The sequence below is a fragment of the Microtus pennsylvanicus genome, chromosome 6 (genome assembly GCF_037038515.1).
Source record: "Microtus pennsylvanicus isolate mMicPen1 chromosome 6, mMicPen1.hap1, whole genome shotgun sequence".
Lineage (NCBI taxonomy): Eukaryota > Metazoa > Chordata > Mammalia > Rodentia > Cricetidae > Microtus > Microtus pennsylvanicus.
The window spans coordinates 38,783,489-38,807,251 of NC_134584.1; the positions used below are offsets into that span (position 1 = coordinate 38,783,489).

The window sequence follows — 23,763 nt, forward strand, 5'->3', positions numbered from 1 at the left end:
TGCCCCGAAATAGCAACACACAAATTGTATTCATTTAAACACTGCTTGGCCCATTAGCTCTAGCCTCTTACTGGCTACTTCTCATATCTTGCTTTAGCCCATTTTTAATAATCTGTGTAGCACCACAAGGTGCGCTTACTGGGAAGATTCTAGCCTATGTCCATCCTGGGTAGGAGCTTCATTGCGACTGGCCCTGAGAGGAGCTGCATGGCGTCTGAGCTCACTTCCTCTTCCTCCCAACATTCTGTTCTGTTTACTCCACCCACCTATGTTCTAACCTATCAGTCCAAGCAGTTTCTTTATTAATTAACCAATGAAACAACAGATTGATATGACACTCCCACATCACAAGAACTAATTCAAGGACAGCCAGGACTGTTACACAGAAAAACCCAGTGTCAAAAAAATAAAAACAAACATAAAGAACAGTACACCAGTGATTTATGGAAAAACTGACCAATTCTGTACCCTGACTCTGTAGCAACCACATAGCTAAATGGCTAAATTCCACATTAAACAGGACTGGAGAGATTAGGTGTGCCTACTGCTCTTGCAAAGGAGCTGGGCTTGCCCCCGACACCTATTTGGAGCAGCTCACAGTGGCTTGTAATGCCAGTTCCAGGAGTATAACATCCCCGGCCCTCCTTGGACACTTGGACACACATGGTGCACATAAATAAAAATAAATATTTTAATGTAAATTCATTATATGCCAAAAGAAAAATTTACATTGTATAACAAAACGAATCATAACAACAACAGATGCCATTGCAGTTTAGCTGAGGCTTCGTCTCACCTGCACCTGTACACACTCTCCCAGGGACTTCAGCCTACTTGCCATATGAGTTGCTACTCCAATATCCTGTAATTCTTCCTTTGGTGTAGCAGGATTAGTCCTGCGCAGGGCTGGGTAGTCAGACATGCCTGCACTGGTTTACTTCTGGAACACTCCCAGTTACTACTTAAATGAGCATCAGCAAATTTCTTTCCTAATTTCAGTTTCCTCGTCTAGTAAATGAGAAAAATATTTACCTACCACTTAATGTTAGGAACATTTAGCCCATATGCTAATGTCATACCTGGCATATTACAATCTATCTTAAAAAATGCTTTATTCCCTAATCTTTGTCTTCTGGCCTCTTGCTGTGATATATTAATCTATCAGAATGTTTAACTCAAGTACTGTAGTTATCGCTCCAAATAAAATGTCTCTGTGACCCTTGAACTCACCGTCCAGAGTCAACACTATCTAATCTGCTCACCTGTTTTGATAAGATGTTAAAGCAGTCACCAAACAGACCAGAGTACACTGCGATAGCAAGGATGACCCAAGGGTGCCAAAGTTTCTTCAAGGATGCAATATGCGGCAGAACAGAACAAAACTGCAGATAACCTAGGTTTTCAAATGTGGGCTAAAGAAATGGCTCGGCAAGTAAAGCCTATGGTAGAGGGGCAGAACCAATCATCAGAACTGCCTTCTTACCTCCGCTGTGAGCCAGAGCACTCGCTCACACACACATGCACACGCAAATAAATATTTTTAAAATATATAAAGCTTTTAAGTGAGGGATAAATGAATGCGTGTCTATTACAAACAATGAAATATCATATAACCATTAAAATTGTGAAGACTAGCTGGGCACAGTGACACATATTTATAATCCTAGAACTCTAAGAGGTTAAGGTGGGAAGACTTCAAGTTTGAAGCCAGTTTGACTATACAGTAACTTCCAGACTAGCCTAAGCTATATAGTGAAACCTTGTCTCAAAAGAAAAAAATAAAAGGAAGGAAGGGAGGGACGGAGGGAGGGAGGGAAGGAAGGAAGAAAGGAAGGAAGGAAGGAAGGAAGGAAGGAAGGAAGGAAGGAAGGAAGGAAGGAAGGAAAGAAGGAAGGAAGGGAAAGAAAAAAGGAGAAAAAGACTACTTTCAATTTTACAGAGAATATAACCTGTATACGCAAGAGTATATTACAGTCTGGTACTCGGCAGCTGAAGCAGAACTGCTGTAGCAGGAGTTTGTAGTCAGGGCAACCAGCACAGTGAGATCCAATCTCAAAACATTAGCAGGCTGGCGACAAGCTCTGGTGTTAAAAGTAGTTGTTGTTCTATCATGAGGACCAAAGTTCGGATCCCAGCACCCTTCAAGCTCCAAGGGATCTGTGACCCTCTTTAGCCTCCAGGGGCACCCACATAGATATGTGCACATACACTCAAATGCACATATAGTACTAATGATAGTCATAATAATTTGTTTAAGATAGAAAAAACAAAGGCGGGAGATGGCTCAGTGATTAAGAGCTCTTCTAGAGGACCTGAGTTCAATTCCCAGCACCTACATGGCAGCTCACAACTGTCTGTAACTCCAGCTCTAAAGAGGCTAGTGCCTTTTCAGGCCTTGGTGGGCACCAGGTGCATATGTAGTACATATACACACTGATAAAAATAACCACATACATAAAAATATATTTAAAGTATAAAAATAAAAACAAGGTAATAGCTAGCAAAATGTCTGAGAAAACAAAAGCACTTTCACACAAGCCTGGTGACTCAGAACCTTCATGGCAGAAGGAAGAAACTGATCCCGCGAAGTTGTCCGCTGACCTCCACGTGTGCATAACCCCCTACACACATATCATGCAGACACAATAATAACAGTTTTTCAAATTTTCTTTCTTTTATCTATATGAGTATTTTGTCTGCATGTATATCTGTGCATCACTGAATTGCCTGGTGCCTATAGAAGCTAAAAGATAATGTTGGATTCCCAGTACTGCAGTTACAGATGGTTGTAAGCCACCTTGTGGGTGCTGGGAATTAAATCTGGGTTGTCTGAAAGATTAGCCAATGCCCTTAACCACCGAGTCGTCTTTCCAGCCCCAATATTTACAGGGGAAAAAAAAGAGAAGAAACTGGAGAAATAGCTGAGCGGTTAAGGATACTGCTGCCTTCCCAGAAGACCCTGATTCATTTCCTACCACTCGCAGGGTAGCTCACAACTAGCTAAAACTCTAGTCCCAGGGATCCAATGCCCTCTTCTGATCTCACTACCAGACATGCAGTGCGTGTACATACATGCACACAAAATATTCCAACACATAAAATAAATATTTTTGTCTTTTTGTTTGTTTCTTTGTTTTTTGTTTTTTGAGACAAGGTCTCTCTACATAACCTTGGCTGTTCTAGAACTTACTATGTAGCTCAGGCTGGCCTTGAAGTCACACAAATCTACCCACCTCTGCCTACAGAGTGTTGGGATTAAAAGGGTGCACCACCATACCTAGCTCAAAATATACTTTTTTTTTTTAAAGAACAAAGTTAAAACTTTTTTTAATTGGAGGGTTGGGCATGGTGGTGGGTGTGTGCTTATAACCCATCCCCTCCCGCAGCCCAGGAGAATTGCTGCAACCCGGGGGTTAGCTTAGAAGATGCAGCAAATTCCAGGCCAATCAAGACTATATACAAGGCACTGTCAAAAAAGACATGGATATAAAAACAATGCAGAAAAGACACATAAGCACAGTGTGGAAGGGCTCTGAAGGGCAACTGGATTACAAGTGATACAAATTTCCTTTTTTGGTCTTTTTAGATTTTATCAAATAATAATAAATTGATTTTAGAAAATCTAGAAGAGTATTTTTAAAGAAAAAAGCTAGAACTTAAAAATTGATAGCACTCTCTATCATCTAAGATTTAAATATGGAAATGAGGAACTAAGTAGACTGTATTAAATATTTATACAGTGAAACACATCATGAGTTTCCAAAGTCAAAAGAAAGAGAAGGGGAAGAAAGAGAGAGTGAAAAGGTAATGTACAGCTTTGAAATGATATTTCACTGTATTGCCTAGGGTGACCCCAAACTTGCAATCCTATCTCAGCCTTCCCCATAGCTGAAATTACAGGCACGTAAACACATACAGCTCTAGAAGAGACATCGTTTTCTTTTGAGACAGCATAGCTATGTAGCCTAGGCTGGCCTAGAGCTTACAGCAATCTACCTGCTTCATGCTTTCAAGTGCTGATCACAGGTATGAGCTACACCACCTGAAAATGTCGTTTTTAAGTGGGAAAATTCACAGCGGTTCCATAGGTACCCTTCATCAAATACTGTATCCACACATGGGCCTGTCTTGTCAACAGCCAGCAAGCGGACAGCGCAGGAGAGTTACCAGAGAATGGCCTCTTTGAAGTACAGTCTCCAGAGTTACGTCTCTGGTTTAAAAACGTCAACTATAGGGTTTTCTACATATTAATTAAACTTGTAAAACAAAGAATTTTGTACTTGGAAAGCCCTGTTAAGGTCCTTCCTGCTGTGAGAGAACTAACAGCGGGATTTGACTCAACAAGCCTACTCACAAAATTCCATGAACGAATGAAGCTTTCTTTACCAGCAGTAAGAGATCAGTTCTTCCTATCAACAGAAGGCCTACATTCCTATGAATAGCAACTGTTTACTATTATACCGATTCTTTGATAAAGCTGTTAAATTCACATGCTCATAAAAATTCTAGAGTTGTCATCTACAAGACCTAATACGTCAATGTCTCAGACGTTGTATAGGCTAACAGTGAGAGCAAATTTTAAAATCTTTAAGGAAACTGCTTCAGTAGCCAAACCTACAGAAAGCAGACTAACTTGATTCATTGTCAGATATAAAATTAGTTATCTTGGTGCTCAAAATATGTGTAGAAAATTTCAAGAGTTCTACAAATAAGGCAGGTAGTATTGACAGAGGTTTCTGTTCCACCAGGTCCTACAGCTGTTTAGTCCCAAATAAACACACAGAGGCCTACATTAATTATAAACTGATTGGCCTATTAGCTCAGGCTTCTTATTAACTCTTATAACTTATATTAGCCCATAATTCTTGTCTGGGTTAGCCACGTGGCTTGGTACCTTTTACAGAGAGGCAGTCACATCTGCTTCCTCTGTGTCTGGGTGACAAACGCAGACTGTGCCTTTCCTCTTCCCAGAATTCTCCTGTTCTCATTGTCCCACCTATACTTCTTGCCTGGTCGCTGCACCTATATTTTCTGCCTGGATACTGGCCAATCAGCATTTTATTAAAATACAACTGACAGGGTACACACCATTGTTCCACAACAAGGTAGTATAGGAAAATTTTCCTAGCATGCTAGAAGTCAAGCATTCAACTATAGGGGTAATAAAAAACAACCAAATGAGATGCATACCTCAGACTTCACACCCCAAGACCCAACAGAGTTTACATACCACCAAATTAAAAAAAAATGTCTTTCAAATTGTAAGAGCATTTACATGGAATGGGCTTATTGTGACATTATGCCAAGTGGCACATGTCCAGACACTAAAATAACACTAACTTTAGTGTCTCAGAAATATAAAAAACAAGTTCTCAGTTCAGCAAAAAGTCACCAAATTGGCATATCTAAATTAGTACACTGTTTACAACACACACACATTTTTTAAAAACACACAAATACAAGACATACTGGCCAAGAAATTTTTTAAATGTTCTCTTTTTTAATAGTTATGACTTTTAAGGAAATAAACCATGTATCCATTTTTTAAAAAAAAAAAGTGTTTATTTGATCCACTCAAGTTGTTTCATGTAGAAGATAAGTTGAAGAAGGAGGAACTCCTCTAGGCTGCTTCTTTAAGGTTAAGAGTAGCAGTCACAGCCGGGCGGTGGTGGCGCACGCCTTTAATCCCAGCACCTGGGAGGCAGAGGCAGGCGGATCTCTGTGAGTTGGAGGCCAGCCTGATCTACAGAGCTAGTTCCAGGACAGGCTCCAAAGCCACAGGGAAACCCTGTCTCAAAAAAACAAAAAAGAATAGCAGTCAATATTGTAACTATATAGTAAATACCTACAGCCATAAGAAACAGGAAAAAGAGTAAGCCTAAGAATGAGTTATTTACAGACATTCTTGTTAACCCAACAAATCTGAAACAGACAGTACTCTCTCCATTACAGAGCCAGCCAACAGGGTGACCTGGGAAGAGGAAGCTGCACGGCACAATTCTGAACTTTTTATACCAGGCTCCAAATGTCAAATGCCTTCCATCATACCTAGTAAGAGTTACTTTACAAAAACCATACATCCATCTATCATATTGTTTTGAAACAAAGACTCACTATGTAAACTAGCCTGGCCTCAAACTTGCAGAAATCCTCTTGCCTCTGCTTCCTAAGTGCTGGTATTTCAGGAATTTACTAGTATGTCCAGGTCTAAATAAGTTATTTCTAAGTAAGGGCCAACTATTTTATTACCATTCATCTGAAGTTGTCTTCCTTTACTTCTGCTGGCCACTGTATCCCCTAGCTAGGACATCATAGCAAACTATGACAACCTGTTACCGCCAACTATCAGTGCTTCAACTGGTCTTCCTCTCATTCTCGAAAAGAAATGATCCTGTTAAGCCTGACCTAGCAGCACACACCCATAATCTCTGAATTCAAGAGCTGGCTAGGTAAAGGTGCTTGCTATGTAAGTCTGGTGACTTAAATCTGACCCCAAGAACACACATAAAAGTGGAGAAGAGAACTGGCTGCAGTGGGTTCTCCAACCTCCACACGCAGGCTATGGCATGCGTCGTGTGTGCCCCCTCCCACCCACCCACCCATACACTGTGTCCATATACACATACACACAAAATAAGAGGGAGGGGAGAAGGGGACATGCAAGCTGAGGCAGAAGGATAGAGAGCTCCAGGCCAGCCTGAACCACATATTGAACCTGTCTCAAAGGGGGGTAGAGGCTGATCTATCGGCATGAGCTTGAGCGCATCCATGCTGCGTATCTTCACCGTCCACACCTGCCCTCCTCATCACAACCATACTCTCTTAATGTATAGACGACATGGGCGCACCAGTGTGGGGAGGCCAAAGGGAAGCATTGGCCACCTTGCTTATGAAACAAACAAGGTCTCCCACTGGCCTAAAGCTCACCAGAGCAGGCAAGGTTGGCTAGCCACCAAGACCCAGGGAGTACCTGTTTCTGTCCCCCTGGGATTGCAAACATACATCACCAGTTCCAGCTTTTTCCATTTTATTATGATTGTCTGTGTATGATGTGGGAGTGTGGAGGTCAGGAGACAACTGAGCCGTCAGCTCTCGCCTTGAACTGTGGGTTCTGAGTCAGGCGTGGGTGGCAAGTGCTTTTTTACCTGCTGAGCCATCGTGCAGGCCTCTGACTGGCTCTTTATGTGGGACTGGCGAATCAAACGGAGGTCCTGGCGTGTACAGCAAATGCCTTACAAACTGAGCTAGCTCCTTGGCCTATCATTACAACTTCTTAAGAGATTTAACTCTACCCAGCAATTTTGCTTCACCGATTACTGCAGCCATGTTAGTCTGAGGTAGTCTTTTCGTGTTGTAACGTCTTCCTGGACTCTGACAGTTCTCCTGAGTTCAATGACTACAAATATGTCTTTGACTCCTAAAATAACATTTTCCTCTGAGTTCTGAAACTTGGCATCTCTCCTTAAGCATTTCAAAGGTATTTAAAGTTTAATGAGCCCAAAACCAAACTCATCATCTCTTCTCCATTCACCTTGACATCTGGTTCTCTCCTAGTGCCCTTTATTTAAGAACTATTTTTGGTATAGCTATCTCTTACCGATTGCCTACACCGTCACTAAAATGGGTTCCTAGAGCCTCCGAAATTCCACCAGCAACTACTTTAATCTAACTACCATTACCTCAGTTTTCAAAGCCTATCTCATCTCTCTAAGCCCCCCTTTCTAAATTCTAATCTAGTACTCTACCAAGCAAAGTTTTTTGTTTCGGTTTGGCATGGGACTTTTAGCCCATGCACATGCTAAACCCCTACTAAACATGACATACCCAGCCAGAAAGTAATTAAAGCCTCTTCCTATAAGCTACTATAGCTCTTAAGTTCTCCCTCAAAAGCATGCCCTGGTTTTGGCTTCACTATTTGTGACCACCACTTACCCCAGGGCCTGGCACATGGTGAATGATCACATGTTTGTGGAAGAACCAAATGCCTACAATGTCGCTGGCAGCACCAGGCCACAGAACAGGAGTTACATATAGAGACAGAGATCTAGTCCTTTTTAGACAAAAACCTGGAGCGATGAACTTGAGATTCAAGCAGCTGCAGTGTCCCTACACTTAAGAGTTTATATATGCCATGAATACAAAAGAATTCTGCAAAAGTTCAATATGCTAGTTAATGAAAATGTTTTACACGTTAATACGAAGTATTACAATAAAGCTCTGCTAAAATTGCAATTCTGACTCTCATTTTGAATAAATAAAGTTTTTCACAGGTACAAAGCTGGCACAATAAATTGTATCAATTTATCCCCTTTATCATATTACCCTTATGCATCAGTATCAATAAAGCTTTGCCTCCTGTCTTAACATTTCTATCATAATTTTATTTGATATACTTGGCAGCTCAAAACGTCTAACTCTGTGGCTCAGCAACTTTACTTGTTACTTGGTTGCTGAGCCAAGGCCCTGCCTTCCAAACCCAGACTTTGGCTGCTGTTTTGGAATATTGTTGTCCTTGTTTGTTGCTGAGACAGTCTTCCTGTGCGACTGAAGCTGGCCTCCAACTCCTGAGCCCAAGATGTGCCACCATGCCCAGCTCTAAGATTTCACCCTTCATCATGGAACATGTGGGGGTATGACGTTCTTCCAGAGACTACCCATTGCCCTAGTAAATTCAAAATACAAGTCGAATTAACTGGCTAACCTAAAGAACAAATTTCTTAATTCAGGAAATCTGAATCACTATAAATATGACCCCTATCCAAAGGACACTGAAAATCAACCCCGGATCTGGCCCAGAGAGCCCAGGAATCGCAGCAACCAGTGTGGGATGGTTAAAACCCAGGTCCTGAGAGCTCCAGAAAGGCTCTGGCCTCTGGCCTAGGTACCGGCTCTCGGTCACATCTCTGCAGGGTCCACCAGCACTGAAGGCTGACATCACCAGGACCGTGAGGATGGCAGAGATGGGTTGTTCCCATTCTTTCAAATACCTCAACGTTTTTAAATGTAAGCTTTATTATTAGGAAAATTATTAGGAAAAAAGGAATATGGTTCTTATATAGGACTCAAACTTGTTAACGCTTACTTGTAATTTGGGCCAAGATATTATAGTATTGTAATTCTGGGTGGCGCTGGGTCTCTGCAGTTGTAGGGTAAGTATGTGAAATTCCCCAAGGATTTATGGATCTGTAGATATACATGGTGATAAACCATCTGTTAGCTGCGGCCCGACCATAGCATTCAAGCCTAACAGTCAAACATCACCACCCAACCATCAATCAACTACTGTGTTTATTGTGTTAAATGGGCACCTCTCCTAGTTAGTGTCCTACAGGTCACAGGCAGATTATAGCTCTAAAGGAGTCCCCTAAATGTTTTATCTTTGCCCACTAATTGTGACAGACACGCTTTATGAAAAGACAAACTCCTTTGACACAGATGGCAGTCCCCTGATATTCAGACTAGACTGGAACTGTGGTCCCTTTGTCCGAAGCCCACTGGTATGAACTACAGCCATACAATCTGCAGCAGAGTCCCGACTGTTCTGACAGTGCCTCATTTACCACTCAGACCCTGAGACAGGCATCAATGTCGTCGTGATTTACATATGACTGAATAAAGCGGCCATGTGGTTGGCCACAAAGAGCACAGAGAGTAGCAGAGGCAAGAGCAGAATCAGACTTCTAAGTCAGTGGCTGTTCCTATGAAATCACACTTTTAATTCTTCAAATAAAGTTGTACAAATAGACTGCCATCCACTAAAAAGAACCACTCACAATGTTTAATAGTGAGCAAGGGAAATCCATGCAAGAACTTATCTTCATAAAAGGGACTATACATTTGTTTCCGGAGCTTAGGAGCTTACATTCAATGGCAGCACAACTCTAATACAGACTCTCACAACTTTAATACAGACAACGACAGTAACTGTAAAATCACCATCACCCATAACCCAACTAACAAGTTCTGATAACATCCAAGAAACCTTTCTAACTGGGCGACTGGGCCAGATGTAGACAATATTTGGAAAATAGCACACTTAATATTTGTATCTTATTTATGTCCTTTGGAGAAAAATAATTACAACAAATATCCCTCGCCTCTGTGACTCTGGATAACTAAACCAAATTAGGATGTCATTTGTAAATGTTTCTTTAATTATGTAATGAAAATTTGAAAAAAAAAAGTCATATGTTTAACAAATGCCCTTTCTGAGTTAGAATTATCCAGAACACTAGTGGTAAGCACGACTGTGGCAGGCATCCTTTCCTTAAGCTGATACTGACTACGAAGGGTTATACAGACAGCAAACAGTTTAGCTCGGTCCACCTTAGCTCTTGACCAGCTTACATCAAGAAAGCCAAATGTTCATGTGCTGGGAGCCAAGCACTAACTTAAGCTATACTACCCAAACCATTCTAACCTCACAACACCAACACCTTGTTTATTCCTGTTTCTAGACTGCTGTTCTCTCTCAAGCCATGAATACTCATTAGTTACCTTGCACATGAGCTGTGAGAATACTGCTCACCTAGAAAATAAACAGATGTACAGTGAGGATCTGATTCCAGGAAGAAGCAGGTTAGAAATAATCAAACAAGCCAGGTGTGGTGGCTGCCACCTGTAATCCTGGTTCTCTGGAAGCAGAGGCAGGACAACCAGGTAGCCACAGACCATTCGCAGCTTCCTACAGAGTTTGAGGTCAATCTGGGATATACAAGAACCTGTTTTTAAGCCGGGCGATGGTGGCGCACGCCTTTAATCCCAGCACTCGGGAGGCAGAGGCAGGCGGATCTCTGTGAGTTCGAGACCAGCCTGGTCTACAGAGCAAGTTCCAGGACAGGCTCCAAAGCCACAGAGAAACCCTGTCTCGAAAAACCAAAAAAAAAAAAAAAAAAAGAACCTGTTTTTAGAAAGAAAGGGGGGGGGGGAAGGGAAGGGAAAAGAAAAAAAAGAAAAGGAAAAACTACTCATAGCAATCTGGGGATCAGAAACAGAAATGGGCCAAAAACTGAAAAGCATATTCTTTTTTGTGGTGGCGGTGGCGGTGGCGGTGGTGGTTTTTTTCAAGACAAGGTTTCTCTGTGTAGCCCTAGCTTTCCTGAAACTCACTTTGTAGACCACATTATTAGCCTCGAACTCTGAGATCCGCCTGTCTCTGCTTCCTGAGTACTGGAACTAAAGGTGGGCACCACCACACCTGGCTCTGAAGAGCATCTTCAATGCTATTGAAATTGTAGTCAGGGCTGTAGTTCAGTGGTACAGTCCTTACTTGACAAGCATGAGACCCTGGATTTGATTCCTATCATACACCCACAAACACACACACACGGTGGGAGATCTGAATGAGAATAAATTGTAATTAGAACTACATTCAACTACATTCCAAAAGAAAACTCACTAGCAAAGGAAATCCCATTTAAATACCATGTGTCAGCGACACAAAATTGGCTGATTAGCTTAATGACGATAATGATTAAGATTACAAGAGTGCCTACTGCAGGCAAGACTAAACTACACATGTCACAAACACTGTCTCACACATTATCTCATCTGTTCCACAGCACTGAGGAAGACACTAGGAGCAGCAGCCTTCTCATTCTGAAGGAGCTAGGGTGACCTGCCCGGTAGCGGAGCTAGAATTCTGTGAGTGGCTGACTCAAGAGTGTTCTCAAGCCACAGGAGATTAGCTGACGCACCCGTCCATTCATATGACAAGCATCTGAATGCCTACCATATACCACATACTTTCTAAGATCTGTGATAACGTCATCTGTATGGATTGGTTTCCTGGATTTTTTACAGGATCCATAAAAAAAAAAAAAAACAAATTCCCGAAGCTTCATATTACCTCTGCCATAAAGAAAAGCAACGGTCTAGGGGAAATGGTCTTTAAATGCAGATTTCTGAATGAAGCCCATTTCCTCTTACAAGACTGTGTGCACTTCTGAGGATGGAGACCTTGTTTAATTCATTCTTGGCAATCTCAGTGTAAGAATTAGTGACTTACCAAACAGTAATATCATAACTTCTCATGAGTCTGTATTCCATAATGAGCGTTATTATTGCAGTCATTTCTGCATTCCCTGCGACAGGGCATAAAATAAAGCCATACACTTTACAGCTGTGTCATGGCACATGAGTTTATGTAAAACATTTACCAAAAGCAAATGGCAAACCACCAATAAGCAATGGTTCTCTCTTCCTCTACCTCTCTAGCCCTACAGCAGCCAACCCACCTCTCCTACCATGGATGGACATGAACTCAGAAGCCAAGCAGAGCCCAGCTTAAGATGCCGCCAGTTAACTAAAGAGCTTTTCCACTACCCATTTCCTATAGGTCATTTTCCTAGACACCTAACCCAGAAAAAGACTCAAGCAACGTTTCCAAGAACTGACAGAAACCACGAGGCTCCAGCTCCGTCTGCCTGGCTGCCTTACTCTGAGCCCTACACATGATTCACTTGAAGTACAGGAAGGGCAAAGGTTCTTCCCTTCCTGTGAGAAGGCAGAAGGAATGCCTGCAACAATAACACCGTTGGAGGAAAAGGCTACAGGCAGGCCACTGAACCAGGCAAATTAGCTGCATCTTCAATTACACCCCAGCTAGCTACCTCACTGCTAGCTCTTAGTGCTTATTACAAATCTGAATTGGAAAACTCAGAGAATCTGTTTTAGACAGCAGATTCCATGCTCAAAACATGGCGAGCAGACCCTGACTCTGAAACCACACAACCAAACAAAGTAAATCACAAAACACTGGGGCCACCTACAGTAATCACTATTTTTAGTTAGCTGAATACTGCCCCACCCATTTCTTTATCCACTCATTTGACTTATCCCAATCTGAACCAATTAATCACCATTCAAAAGTTACAGTACTCAAAAGTACACTCCCAATTCCTGACCCACACCATTGACAGCTGCTTTGGGTCAGATTCTCAACTACCCTGTAGCTAAGCTCCATCCCTTACAGAGAGGAGACGGCCAAGCAAATCGCTCTGATCAAGTCTCCACGGGCCCAGGAAGCACTAGTCAATGTTATTATTTTCTGCACTGATATTAAGAACTGTGGGGAGAGGCTCAGGGGTAGAGCGCGTTCCTGGGATATATAAAGCCCTGGGTTCAAGTGAGGAGGTGTTGGGGAAGCCTAGGAGGTGGAGTCTAGGTGCACGTGGTAATTCTGCCACACTGGTCTTCTTCCTACTTTTTTTTTTTCATGGAAAAGCCCTGTTTGTTTGATTAAATAAAAATAAAATAAGCTGCTCAGGGGCAATTTTTAAGTCCGAAGAGACACTGGCTTTGTTTTACGGCTGTATCCGCTGATGGAGCATCTCCTCTGTGGACCGCTGCTTACACCCCGAAGCTGTCACCTCACTGCACAGATCTGCAGCACTCCTGCTGCACGGGGTCACTGCTGGTCATGCCTGCAGCCAGCAACAGTAACACTGAAGGTTTGAAAGATAGAAGTCCCAGAACGGAGGGACATGTAGAATCTAAGAACAAACAAAAACCATTTCCCTAGTCATGATGAACTCCAAAACGCCACAGCAATGTCAAAATTGGCCAGAGGCCTCTTTTCTATTTTAAAATGCCCTTTCCTCCTTGGGCCCCAGCACCTGCTCTTCCCAATGCTTACCATCAGCCCCCTCGGTCCTCAATGGGTAATTCACTTTCATCTCACTGTATCTCTCATTACAAACACTCCTTCCTTACAGAAGCCAGCCCCCCCCCCCCAAAGCCTCATGACGTGTTCCTCTCTTAATTCTTCCACGACCTCGTCACCTGTCTGTCACACAGAGCCTACCTTTCTCACACGGGGCCTTCAGCTCCTAGCACGGCAGCAAGCACTAAATGTGCGCTTGTATTTAGTGAAAAGGGATACAGACTCAAGTACCTTTCAAAACCTAATGCGAGATTTATACAACATAAAGACAATTTCAGGTTAACATATGTCAAATAAATTTCTGTAAAACAAAGCCCAGCCCAGTGTGGTGGCATGGACCCGAGATCCCAACACTTAGGAGGCAGAAGCAAGAGGATCAGGAACAAAGGCCAGCTAAGGTACAAGGCCAGTCTGAAGCCAACCTGGCCTATAGGAGCCTGAAAGAAAACTGTGGGTGGGTGGGTGGGTGGGTGGGGACAAATGAAAATGAGGAGACAAAGAAAGACCCAATGAGAGAAAGAGGGAGGACTGGAGAGACAGCTCAGGTGGTAAAGTGCTCGCTGAGCAAGCATGAGGATCTGAGTCCAATCTCTAGCACCCATACTTTAATTAATTAATTAAAAAAAAAGCCAGGCATAGTGGCACAAGCTTGTAATTCCAGCACTGGGGAGGCAAAGACAGGAGGCTCCCTGAGGCTCACTAGACCTGGATCCCCATGAGAGAATCTGTCTCCTAACACAAGGTTCCTGAGGAGCAACACTGAGGCTGACCTTTGACCTCCACACGTGCATGCATTCATGTACACAGAGACACTGCAAACACACACAGACACACTGCAAACACACACAGCACACAGCTCACAAAAAAGGGAAAGAAACAAGTAAGAAGAGGGAGAGAGGTTACTACACAACTGTTTCTTCGCAGCCTCATTACAGAGAGAAATTCAAATTACAGAATGCATATAAATGAGATGGGGTGGTCTAAGCTCCAGTGGTGGAGAGGCAGACAGCTCACGAGTTCAAGGTTACCCTTGGTTACAGTGACAGTTCTACGCCAACCTGGACGACAAGAAATCCTGCCTCAAAAAAGGAGGGAGACTTTGTATACAAATAAAAATGTACAATTACTGCAATCCAAAAAAAAAAAAAAAAATCTTAGGTCCGGTGGTGGTGGCGCACACCTTTAATCAGAGCACTCAGGAGGCGGAGGCAGGTGGATCTCAGTGACCTGGAGGCCAGCCTGATCTACAAAGCAAGCTCCAGGCCAGCCAGGGCTGTTATAGAGAAACCCTGTCTCGAAAACAAAACCAAACCAAAAGAAAAAAAAAGATCTTTTAAAACAAGCAGAGCAACTATTCCTAATATTTAAAACAGTAAAAATAGTAAGAGTATATATAACTAATTCTCTTTTAAATAGGTGAAATTTAGGACTGATCACTGTATATAGTAACGGGTTTTTCCATTTACTCAATTACACCCTATCAAAGCTAAACAGGTCAGTTTCCACCTCGCCTGGAATTACTACTGCATATATGTGGGTTTTAGACTTAACTGATAGAACATCAGCCTCAAAAGCATTCTGTGAGCTCTCATGGGAAACACTTTAAAGTCTGTATTTCTAGCCCTAATACAAAAATAGGTGATGTGACTTCTACCAATTGCTGTGTTATGGGTGCCACAATTACAGGGAATTATTTTACTCAACATATAGAGTAAGTGCCAGGCACTTCTCCAAGCAATTTACACACTGACTCAGTTAAATTTCACAAAAGAGATGTAAATAGGTTATTAGATATTATACAGCTGAGGAAACACGGATATTCAGAGGGACCATTCCCAAGGACACACAGTTAATAAACTAAAGAAAAAGAAATTGAATTGAGGAAGTATAGGTCCGAAGTCCACTGCAAGAACGTGTTGTCTCCAATGTGCTACAGAAAAGTCTACACATTTTAAAGAGCACGTCATTTCCAAGTCTAGACTTCTTTTGGTTAAGGAAAAAAAACTAAAAGCAAAACAAAACTCTGTCTAAACCATCTAGACTTTAAAAACCCAATGGTTAAAAGAAAAAAAATCAGGAGAAAGAAAAGGAAGTTGGAAGGAATGACAACCAGTGGGGAATGTGGCTCAGCTGGCAGACTATTCCTAGACATCTAAGAAGGCGAGGTTTGATCCCAGGCACCTCATAAAACCAGGCACGATGGTGCACTCCCCTGATGCCAGCACTCAGGAGACATAGGCAGGAGGCTCTGGAGTACTAGGTCATCTTCAGATAGCAAGTTCAAAGCCAGCCTGAGTTACATGAGAGCCCCCCCCCCCTTTCTGGTTTAACTGAAAAAAAAAAGGAGAAAGAACAAGAACATTTTTTAAAGAAAAAAAAAAGTCAGAAAGCTTCTTGCAACCACCGTGCATAACTTCTAGAAGGTACATGCTGTTTTGAAAAGAAAATAGAGACAAAATGCACATATATGATCAACACCTGATTAGCTGACTGTGCAGACTATATGCCAGTAAGATGGTTCAGCCAGTGTAAGGGCTTGCCATGCAGACCTGACAATTGAGTCCACCTCCCAGAACCTGCTCACAAGTGGGAGAAGACAGACTGCTCCCTGGTGTTCTCTGAACACCATGCACACAAAGTAATTAAAAAGAAACAAATTTCTTCCCACAAAAATTGAAAGTCCATGCTACGCTAACTAGTCCACCTGAATCTGAGTGTTTGCTCACCTATGCTGCAACATCTCCATCTCTCAGCAAATATTAGCAACCTCATATTTAAATAGTAAAACCTCGGGTTTTTAGAATCAGAGTAATTCTCCAAACATCTCAGACACGTTAGTAGAGTTCAGCCAAAAATGACTAAATGAGAATGGGATTAATATGATTCATAGCATGTCTGGGTTTCCAAAAGGATCAAATTCAAAGAGAATATGAAGGAAGAATTCGCAGCTCATAAAACATATATGGACAAAGTTCTCTTAACATTTCCACACCAAGTCCAAGTGGGGCACATTTAAGGCAAAGTCAACTCTACTTCATGAAACCAAGTAGGCACCAAACAGTAGCAGCCCCTCCAGCCTCTGCTCTGTTGCAAACTGCCCACCCAACTTAGGCTGAAAGCTTTGGAACAAAATCTTTTCTTCCCTTCTCTCCTCTGTTATTAGAGACAATGAGAAAAGGTAAAAAAGCAGACTTTCATCAGAAGCAGAAGAAATGTCCTTAACTGAAGCTAGGGCCTACTCAGCTGTTAGCAAATGAATGAAGAAATCAGTTTTAGGAGAAAAGGTAAGGTACAAAAATGGTGAAGACTATAAAGCCAAACTATTTCCACATATCTTTCTTTACTCTTAAAGCAACTCATCAGAGGGATTAGCAAAGGAATTGGTCCTTAGGGAGTATGTTAACAGGGTAGGATGTCAGCATTGTGATAAAGAAATGAGACATCAGTATTTGGGTAACAAGTAACAGGGATTTCACAAGTCCCTACTGTTGGTAGCCAATGTTTGTCCGCCAAATTTTATTCTACACTGACTGGTTTGGCACAACGATGCTTTATTTGGAGCACGGTAAGGAAACTGGAACACCCTAGGATGATAGAAATGGCTCAGTGGTTAAGAACACTCGCTCTTTTGGAGGACCCAGACTCCATTCCTAGCACCCACACAGTGGCACACAACCAACTGTTCCAGAGTAAATGACACCATCTTACTCTACAGGCATTGTGCAAAGATTACACACAAAATCAAACAGGCTCTCTAGCGCTCTCTCTCTCTCTCTCTCTCTCTCTCTCTCTCACACACACACACACACACACACACACACACACACACACACACCACAAATAAAAATAAATAAACACCTTTAAAAAAAAAGCCAGCAAGACCTCAAGGGCTCCTGTGGCACCTGCTGTCACGACAGCTCTAACTGGTGACTGGTGCAAACAGGAAAACTTCCTCAGATCAGGCTGAACACAGATGGGTATTATCAGAGCCTGACGAAAACAACTAGAGCACAACAAACAAACAAACAAACAAACTGGAGGAGACAACTTGAAAGCATAGGAAGGATGTGGAGAGAGAGAGCAGTTGGGAACGGGAGCACATCCTCAGGTAGCCACCGTCATTTCTAAGTCTGTGCAACACAGAAAGGAATTATGAAGTGCAAAATGTAGACACGCGAAAGGCGGTTTCGCCAGCTCCACCTCAATCTTCTATATATCACAGGACTGCCTGCAGATAGATCACCAGCACACATACTTGAGTTCCCACTCCCCTAGATCAAGGAGAAAAAAATGGGTAGAAAAAATTCTAAGAGTAATGCTAGGCAACTTCTGGCATCTCCATATCTCTGAGAGTAAAGAGATAAGTCATTCCTCCATAATGGTATAGATCTAATACACAGCCCTTCTCTGTGGTCAAAGGGCACCATACTTGCATTAGCACACTTAACATGATGTAACATCTTGTTTGTTTCTCCTTCATTAGACTCTGAGCTCCTTTAGGGAAGTGGCTGTCCTATTTAACTTTACACCCCTAGCACTCTCAAGGTACAAAAGCCATCCCTCCGTGGGCACTGAATCAATTAATGGACTCATTGTTTATTAACTGGTGGCTAAAAATACAAATTGATCCTTAGTAATTAAGAGGTACATTATATTCAGGACACAGTATAATACATTGGGCTAAATTAGCTACTTTTATACCAACTCTCTACTGTTCTCTATATGTGTTCAGGGGATTGTAGATGGACTTACCAACAGTTCTAGAACCACTGGTCAAAAGAACAGAGTAAGGCCAAGCGTGATGGCATATGTCTTTAATCCTAGCACTTAGGAGCCAGAGGCAGGTAGATCTCTGAGTTAAGGTCAGCCTGGTTCACATGGTGGGTTCTAGGTCAGCCAAAAATATATATCTCACCTCTAAACGATGAGACCATATCTATAAATAAAGAAGAAATCAAGCAAATTTAAATAGAAATCAATGGTAGGTTTGTCAAATCAAAGACTCAAAAAAAAAAAGCCAGAAGATGACAAGACTCTATTTCAGAAGAATCAAATACACATTCTCTCTCAAATTTCTCTTTTTTCAAGCATTTACCAAATCCACTGAAGGCACTACTAACTAAGATGTGCACACAGAAGATTTAATGGAGATTATTTTAAAACAAACACGCATAAACACATATACACATAGTGTTTAATGATCACTTCAAAAGACATCACCCTGGGTAAAAACTATAAAATACTTGTGTAACAAAATCATGTAACATCATCATATTAAAATGGGTATTCATTAACAGAATGTGGAACATATTCACATTATAATTATGATCACTTTCACACAACCTATACTTATGAAGTGCTTAATCATCTTTCCGTCAGTGTACCCGACGCTTACCTGTAGATGCTCCACAGAAAAAAGGGAAAAAGGAAAAAGTTCAAGCCAGGCTGAAAGCTTTCTTGAAGCAAAGGCAATCTTAGGCTGCCAATCCCTGGCTGTCCCAAATTTAGTACAATCCTTAGACTCTTCTAGAAAGGGTAAAGTTTATTAGGAAAACCTACCTTCCAAAAGTCAGTCTTAAAAGATCTGTATCGTTGTTCTCCCTTAGTGTTATCTACAAGAGTTGGTGTTGTTAAACCTAACGGTATTTTGTACACATCTAATTAAAGTAAGTAAGTTACCTTCTACTTAGGAAAAGAGAAATCTGGGCTATCTTGGCAATACACTGCACTACTTTAAAAGAAACTGCTGTATCAGCACAAGAAACAATAATACACAGATAAAATAAGATTCAAATAGATGAAGATCTTTTTGTAAAAAGCAAACTTAATATGGAATCCCCCAAAAGAGTTTTTCTCCAAATCACTGAAGACGCCACAGCTGCGTGTGGTGGCTCACGCCTATGGACCTGACACGTTAGAGGCTGACACAGGACTGGCAGATGTTCAAGTGCAGCCTGGGCTACATAGTGAGTTCTAGATCAGCCTAGGCTGCAGGTGTCACGTTTCAGAAAAATCCAAGAGGTATGGGAAAGACTAGGCAGTGATGGTGCACACCTTTAATCCCAGCACTCGGGAGGCAGTGGCAGGCAGATCTCTGTGAGATTGAGGCCAGCTTGGTCTACAGAGCAAGTTCAGGACAGCTAGGGCTACACAGAGAAACCCTGTCTCAAAAAATAATACACACACACACACACACACACACACACATCATATTCCTGAAACTGTGGGGTCAACTGGGACCATCAGATTACTGCAAGCTCAACAGAATGTATCATGTTGAAAATATAGGCCACCAGAAAATACAATACAACTTAAAAATTTCACTGCATACATGTTTCCCCCCATACATGACCTTTGTCACTTTATTTGTTCAGTGTAGGGATTTACTCTGTAGATTAGGCTGACCTGAATTCACTATGTAGCCCAGACTAGCCTCTAACGCATGACGGTCTTCCTACCTTAACCTTCTGAGCGATGGGATTACAAGCATGAGACAGAACACCAGGCTCACACATGAATTTTTTAAAAGTCTAGTAGCTTCCTATTAATAACATTAGCTGTGGCTACCTATGGGTAGTATGTATTGTTTCAGCCTTCCTAATCGGTGTTTGGTCCATAGGAAAATGATATCATAATTTAGTCAGGCACGGAAGAGGATGCCAACATCCCCAACACTCTGGAGACTGAGGAAGAAGAGGCACAAGTTCCAAACCAGGCTGTACAGCAAGACCCTGGCCAGAAAGAAGGAGGAAAGGGAGAGAGGGAAAGGAACGAAGAAAAGAAAGGAAAAAAGAAAAATATTTCATAAGCTAATCATTTTTAAATAATACGTCCTAACATCTGAAAAGATGTTTCCATAAAAACTGTTTTTTTTTTAGTGACCCAGGATCTCCCTAGGTAGCCTAGGGTGGACTTGAACTAAATATTTTCCTGCCTCCACCTCACAGGTGCCTGTGTTACAGGCTACCACATCCTACCTAAAGCCTGTCCTAAGACTGAATCCCCTCTTTTAAACCATACAGTTCACTGTGAAACTACAGGGTGGGGGTGTCCTAGTAAATAAAGAAGTTGCACAGATATTTTTTTAAGAAAAAACTCTTAAAAAACGCATTTAAGATTTAAAAAGAGGTACTGAAATTTTAACAGTCTGACAAGATTACAGACACCTACATGGTCAGTTGGAAGCGAGAGAGAGGAATAGCCAAAAGCTGCTAAGTTAAAGCCTGGGGAAATTTGTCCTAACTCCGAGAAGCCACTATGCAGATTTGCATCTAAGAGGCAGAAGGCACTAGTCGCCTTGAGAACTGGCCAGGACTACGGTCAATTACTTCAACCTGTGTCCCACCACCCAAACCTCCAACGGTTTACAACTGACACTGTACAGAAAGAAAGGTGGAAGCCACTCCTTCCGATGCCTGTCCAGCTCCCCACTCCCCCACCCCGGAAAAGAAACACCTGGCGACCAGAGCCCCCCAAACTGAATTCTTCCAATCAGGAAAATAACGCCCACTTTTCCTGTAGCTAAAGAAGTGTCTAGAACTCCTTGCTGGGCTGTCACTGGAGACAGAAAGGTACGCCACGGGCAAAGGAAACAGCAGGACTCCTGCGGGGAGGGAGGGGGCGGGGGGACAAGCTTCTTCAGACCTCACCAGGCAGAAACCTGGCATCCTCAATCCCTCTGCAACCTGACAATTTACAACCTGACAACGCCTTCTAATTAGGAACGTTCTAAGCCTTTTATAGACGAAAACTTGAAAGTGCTTCTCACAAGTATGATCAACCGGGCACTAGAGCCTGCTCCCGAGAAGCCGGGGTGCATCAAACCTCCAGTTTCACTGCAAAACCTGATGAGCCAGCGACTAGGGTTCTCTGCACGGTGGAGAGGGAGGAGCCCACCCTGTCTGGTAGAGTGGGCAGGGAAACGGAGGGTAACAGCACAGGAGAGAAAAGCGGCCAAGCAGGGCTAGCCTCAGCGCACCGGCAGACAGGCAGGAGGAGCCCACGCAGGAGCCAGAGTGCAATGGTGCAGAAGCGGGGGTCCCCCCCAGCTGGCGCAAGCGGCTCCCCACCACTCTCTCCGCAGCTGCGGCGCACGCACGCGCGCCGGGCACACCCACCCCACACCAGTGCGCGGCTCCGCGGCAGTCCCCGCCCGGAAGACCCCCGGCCGCGGCGCCTACGTACCCAGCAACACGCACAGCACATCGAGGGCCACGTACGGCAGCCGCGTCTTGTCGAACATGGTCTCTGGCAGGACGGCTACCTAGTGCGGGCGGCGGTGGAAAAGGACCGCGACGGGTCCGGATATCCAATTCCTAGGAGCCTCGAACGCGGGGTGGCGGCGGCCCCCAGCGACTGCGCCTCGGAGACTGAGGGCAGTGGCCCGGGCAGAATGGGCCAGGCTGCGCTGCGACGGCGCAGGGCTGCGGACCAGGACCTGGACTCCCTCCAACGTCCCCCTCACGGGGACTCGGGGCCAGCTGCCTCCGCTCTGTCGCCTCCGGCGCCTGCTCCGTCAGCCCCGGCTCGCCGCGGCCACACGCTCTCCGCTGCCCGGTGCCCTCTCTAACAGGCGGGGCTGCGGACTCGAGCTTTAAGGATGAGGACCCGTGGAGGGGTGGGAGACGGGGGGGAGGAACGCGGCTCCGGCTCCTCCCGCCCGGTTTTAGCCCGTGCGCGCTCCCGCGGGCTGCAGGAGCGCGCCACCAGTGGGCGGGGCCACGAGCGCGGACAGCCAATCGGCGTCTCCGATCTCCGTCCGCCGACTTGCGGGGCCCGCCTCGAATCTGGGAGCCGGCGGACGGGGCGGGGCGAGTCGCAGGGATTGGGAGCCCTCTCTTTTTCCCTCAGCCCTTAGTGCTAGGCGATGCTTCCTTTAAAGGAGAGCTGGACCCTGGAACACCAGTCCGCAGCTCCTACTGCCTGCCACCCCACTCCTCCCATGGGAATGGGACCGTGACGGGCTCTCGTTCACCAAATGTTTTACGTTAGTTTCCTCTAAGACCCCTTCCGTGAGAGGTCTACACCTTGGCCTTCCTGTTGGTCCTAGCTGAGCTCAGTTTTGCCGAGAATCTTTCTTGCTGTCTGATCATTCTTCATATTTTAATACTTAATATCTGAACAGATTTACCCTCCCACCTTTGATGCATATAAATCCTGCCCTTAGCAAGAATACCCCGGCCATTGTTGCCCTGTTAGTAATTTTCTGTCCACTGAGTCACTTCACTCCCTTTGTTCCGCAGCTGAGTTTCCCCTTTGGCAAGTCATGACTCCTCCTGAAATAGAGTTGATAGGGATTACATTTGGGAGGAGTTTGGAGACATGTCCGGTGGAAAAGCTCTGGCTTCAAGTGGAGTGGCCTTAGGTTTCATCGGTAGCATAGCAGCAACGGTGCTCACATGCACAATAGAGAGTTGGTTACGTCTTAATAAGTAACAATAATTTTTCAATAGTGGCAATCCCCCTGCGCATTCCCTGGAGGCCTTTAGAACACATTTGGTAATCTCAGTTTCCTAATGTGTAAAAAGAGGATGTTGATGATCCCTGCTGTCTGTTCTAACCAAGAGGAAGTGGTGAGACTAAGAGAAGGTAATGTGAAAATCGCTATATAAAGAGTTAAACCACCATTACCGATGTTAATAGATGGGTTCCTCCTTGTTCAAAGCTTTTTTTTTTTTTGAGACAGGAGGGCCTCACATTCTCCTATGAAGCATAGAACGGCCTTAAACTCCTGATCATTCTACTTCCCAAGGCAGTGAGGACATGAACCACCACACCAAGGCTTTCATTGCTTACCTTCTTACATGAAGATGTAAAATAGAAATCACAAGCCACACCTTCTGCTTCCTGCCAAACACCCCAAAAGGCGAGTAGAAGGATGTTAATCTTGGGGAGTCAGATGCTTATTTCCAAGTGCAACTCTAAAACCACAAGCAAACTACCTGTTTGAAAACGAAGTATATTCTTTTAATGGAATTGGATTTTTTTTATTTCAGCTTATTTGAATAGTTTCTAAAAGCTTTCAAGAATTTATACCCAAAAAGGTGTGCCATTTTTGATTCTGTTGTTTTCCTTACCTCCAGAGTTATGAGTCCCAGATG

At 43.5% G+C, this 23,763-nt stretch overlaps 1 protein-coding gene across 2 annotated transcripts in view; it reads right to left on the reverse strand.

The window, feature by feature from the left end:
* Plpp1 (phospholipid phosphatase 1) overlaps positions 1 to 22,354 on the reverse strand; it is a 58,569-nt gene extending 36,215 nt beyond the window's left edge. Inside the window, exon 1 of one of the 2 annotated variants that reach the window (XM_075976056.1) lies at positions 21,848 to 22,354. In XM_075976056.1, the coding sequence (XP_075832171.1) occupies positions 21,848 to 21,905 (58 nt within the window). In that variant the 5' untranslated portion in view covers positions 21,906 to 22,354. The remainder of the gene's footprint in view (positions 1 to 21,847) is intronic. The other variant, XM_075976054.1, reaches the window with a different exon arrangement.
* Between the last annotated feature and the right edge of the window lie 1,409 nt (positions 22,355 to 23,763).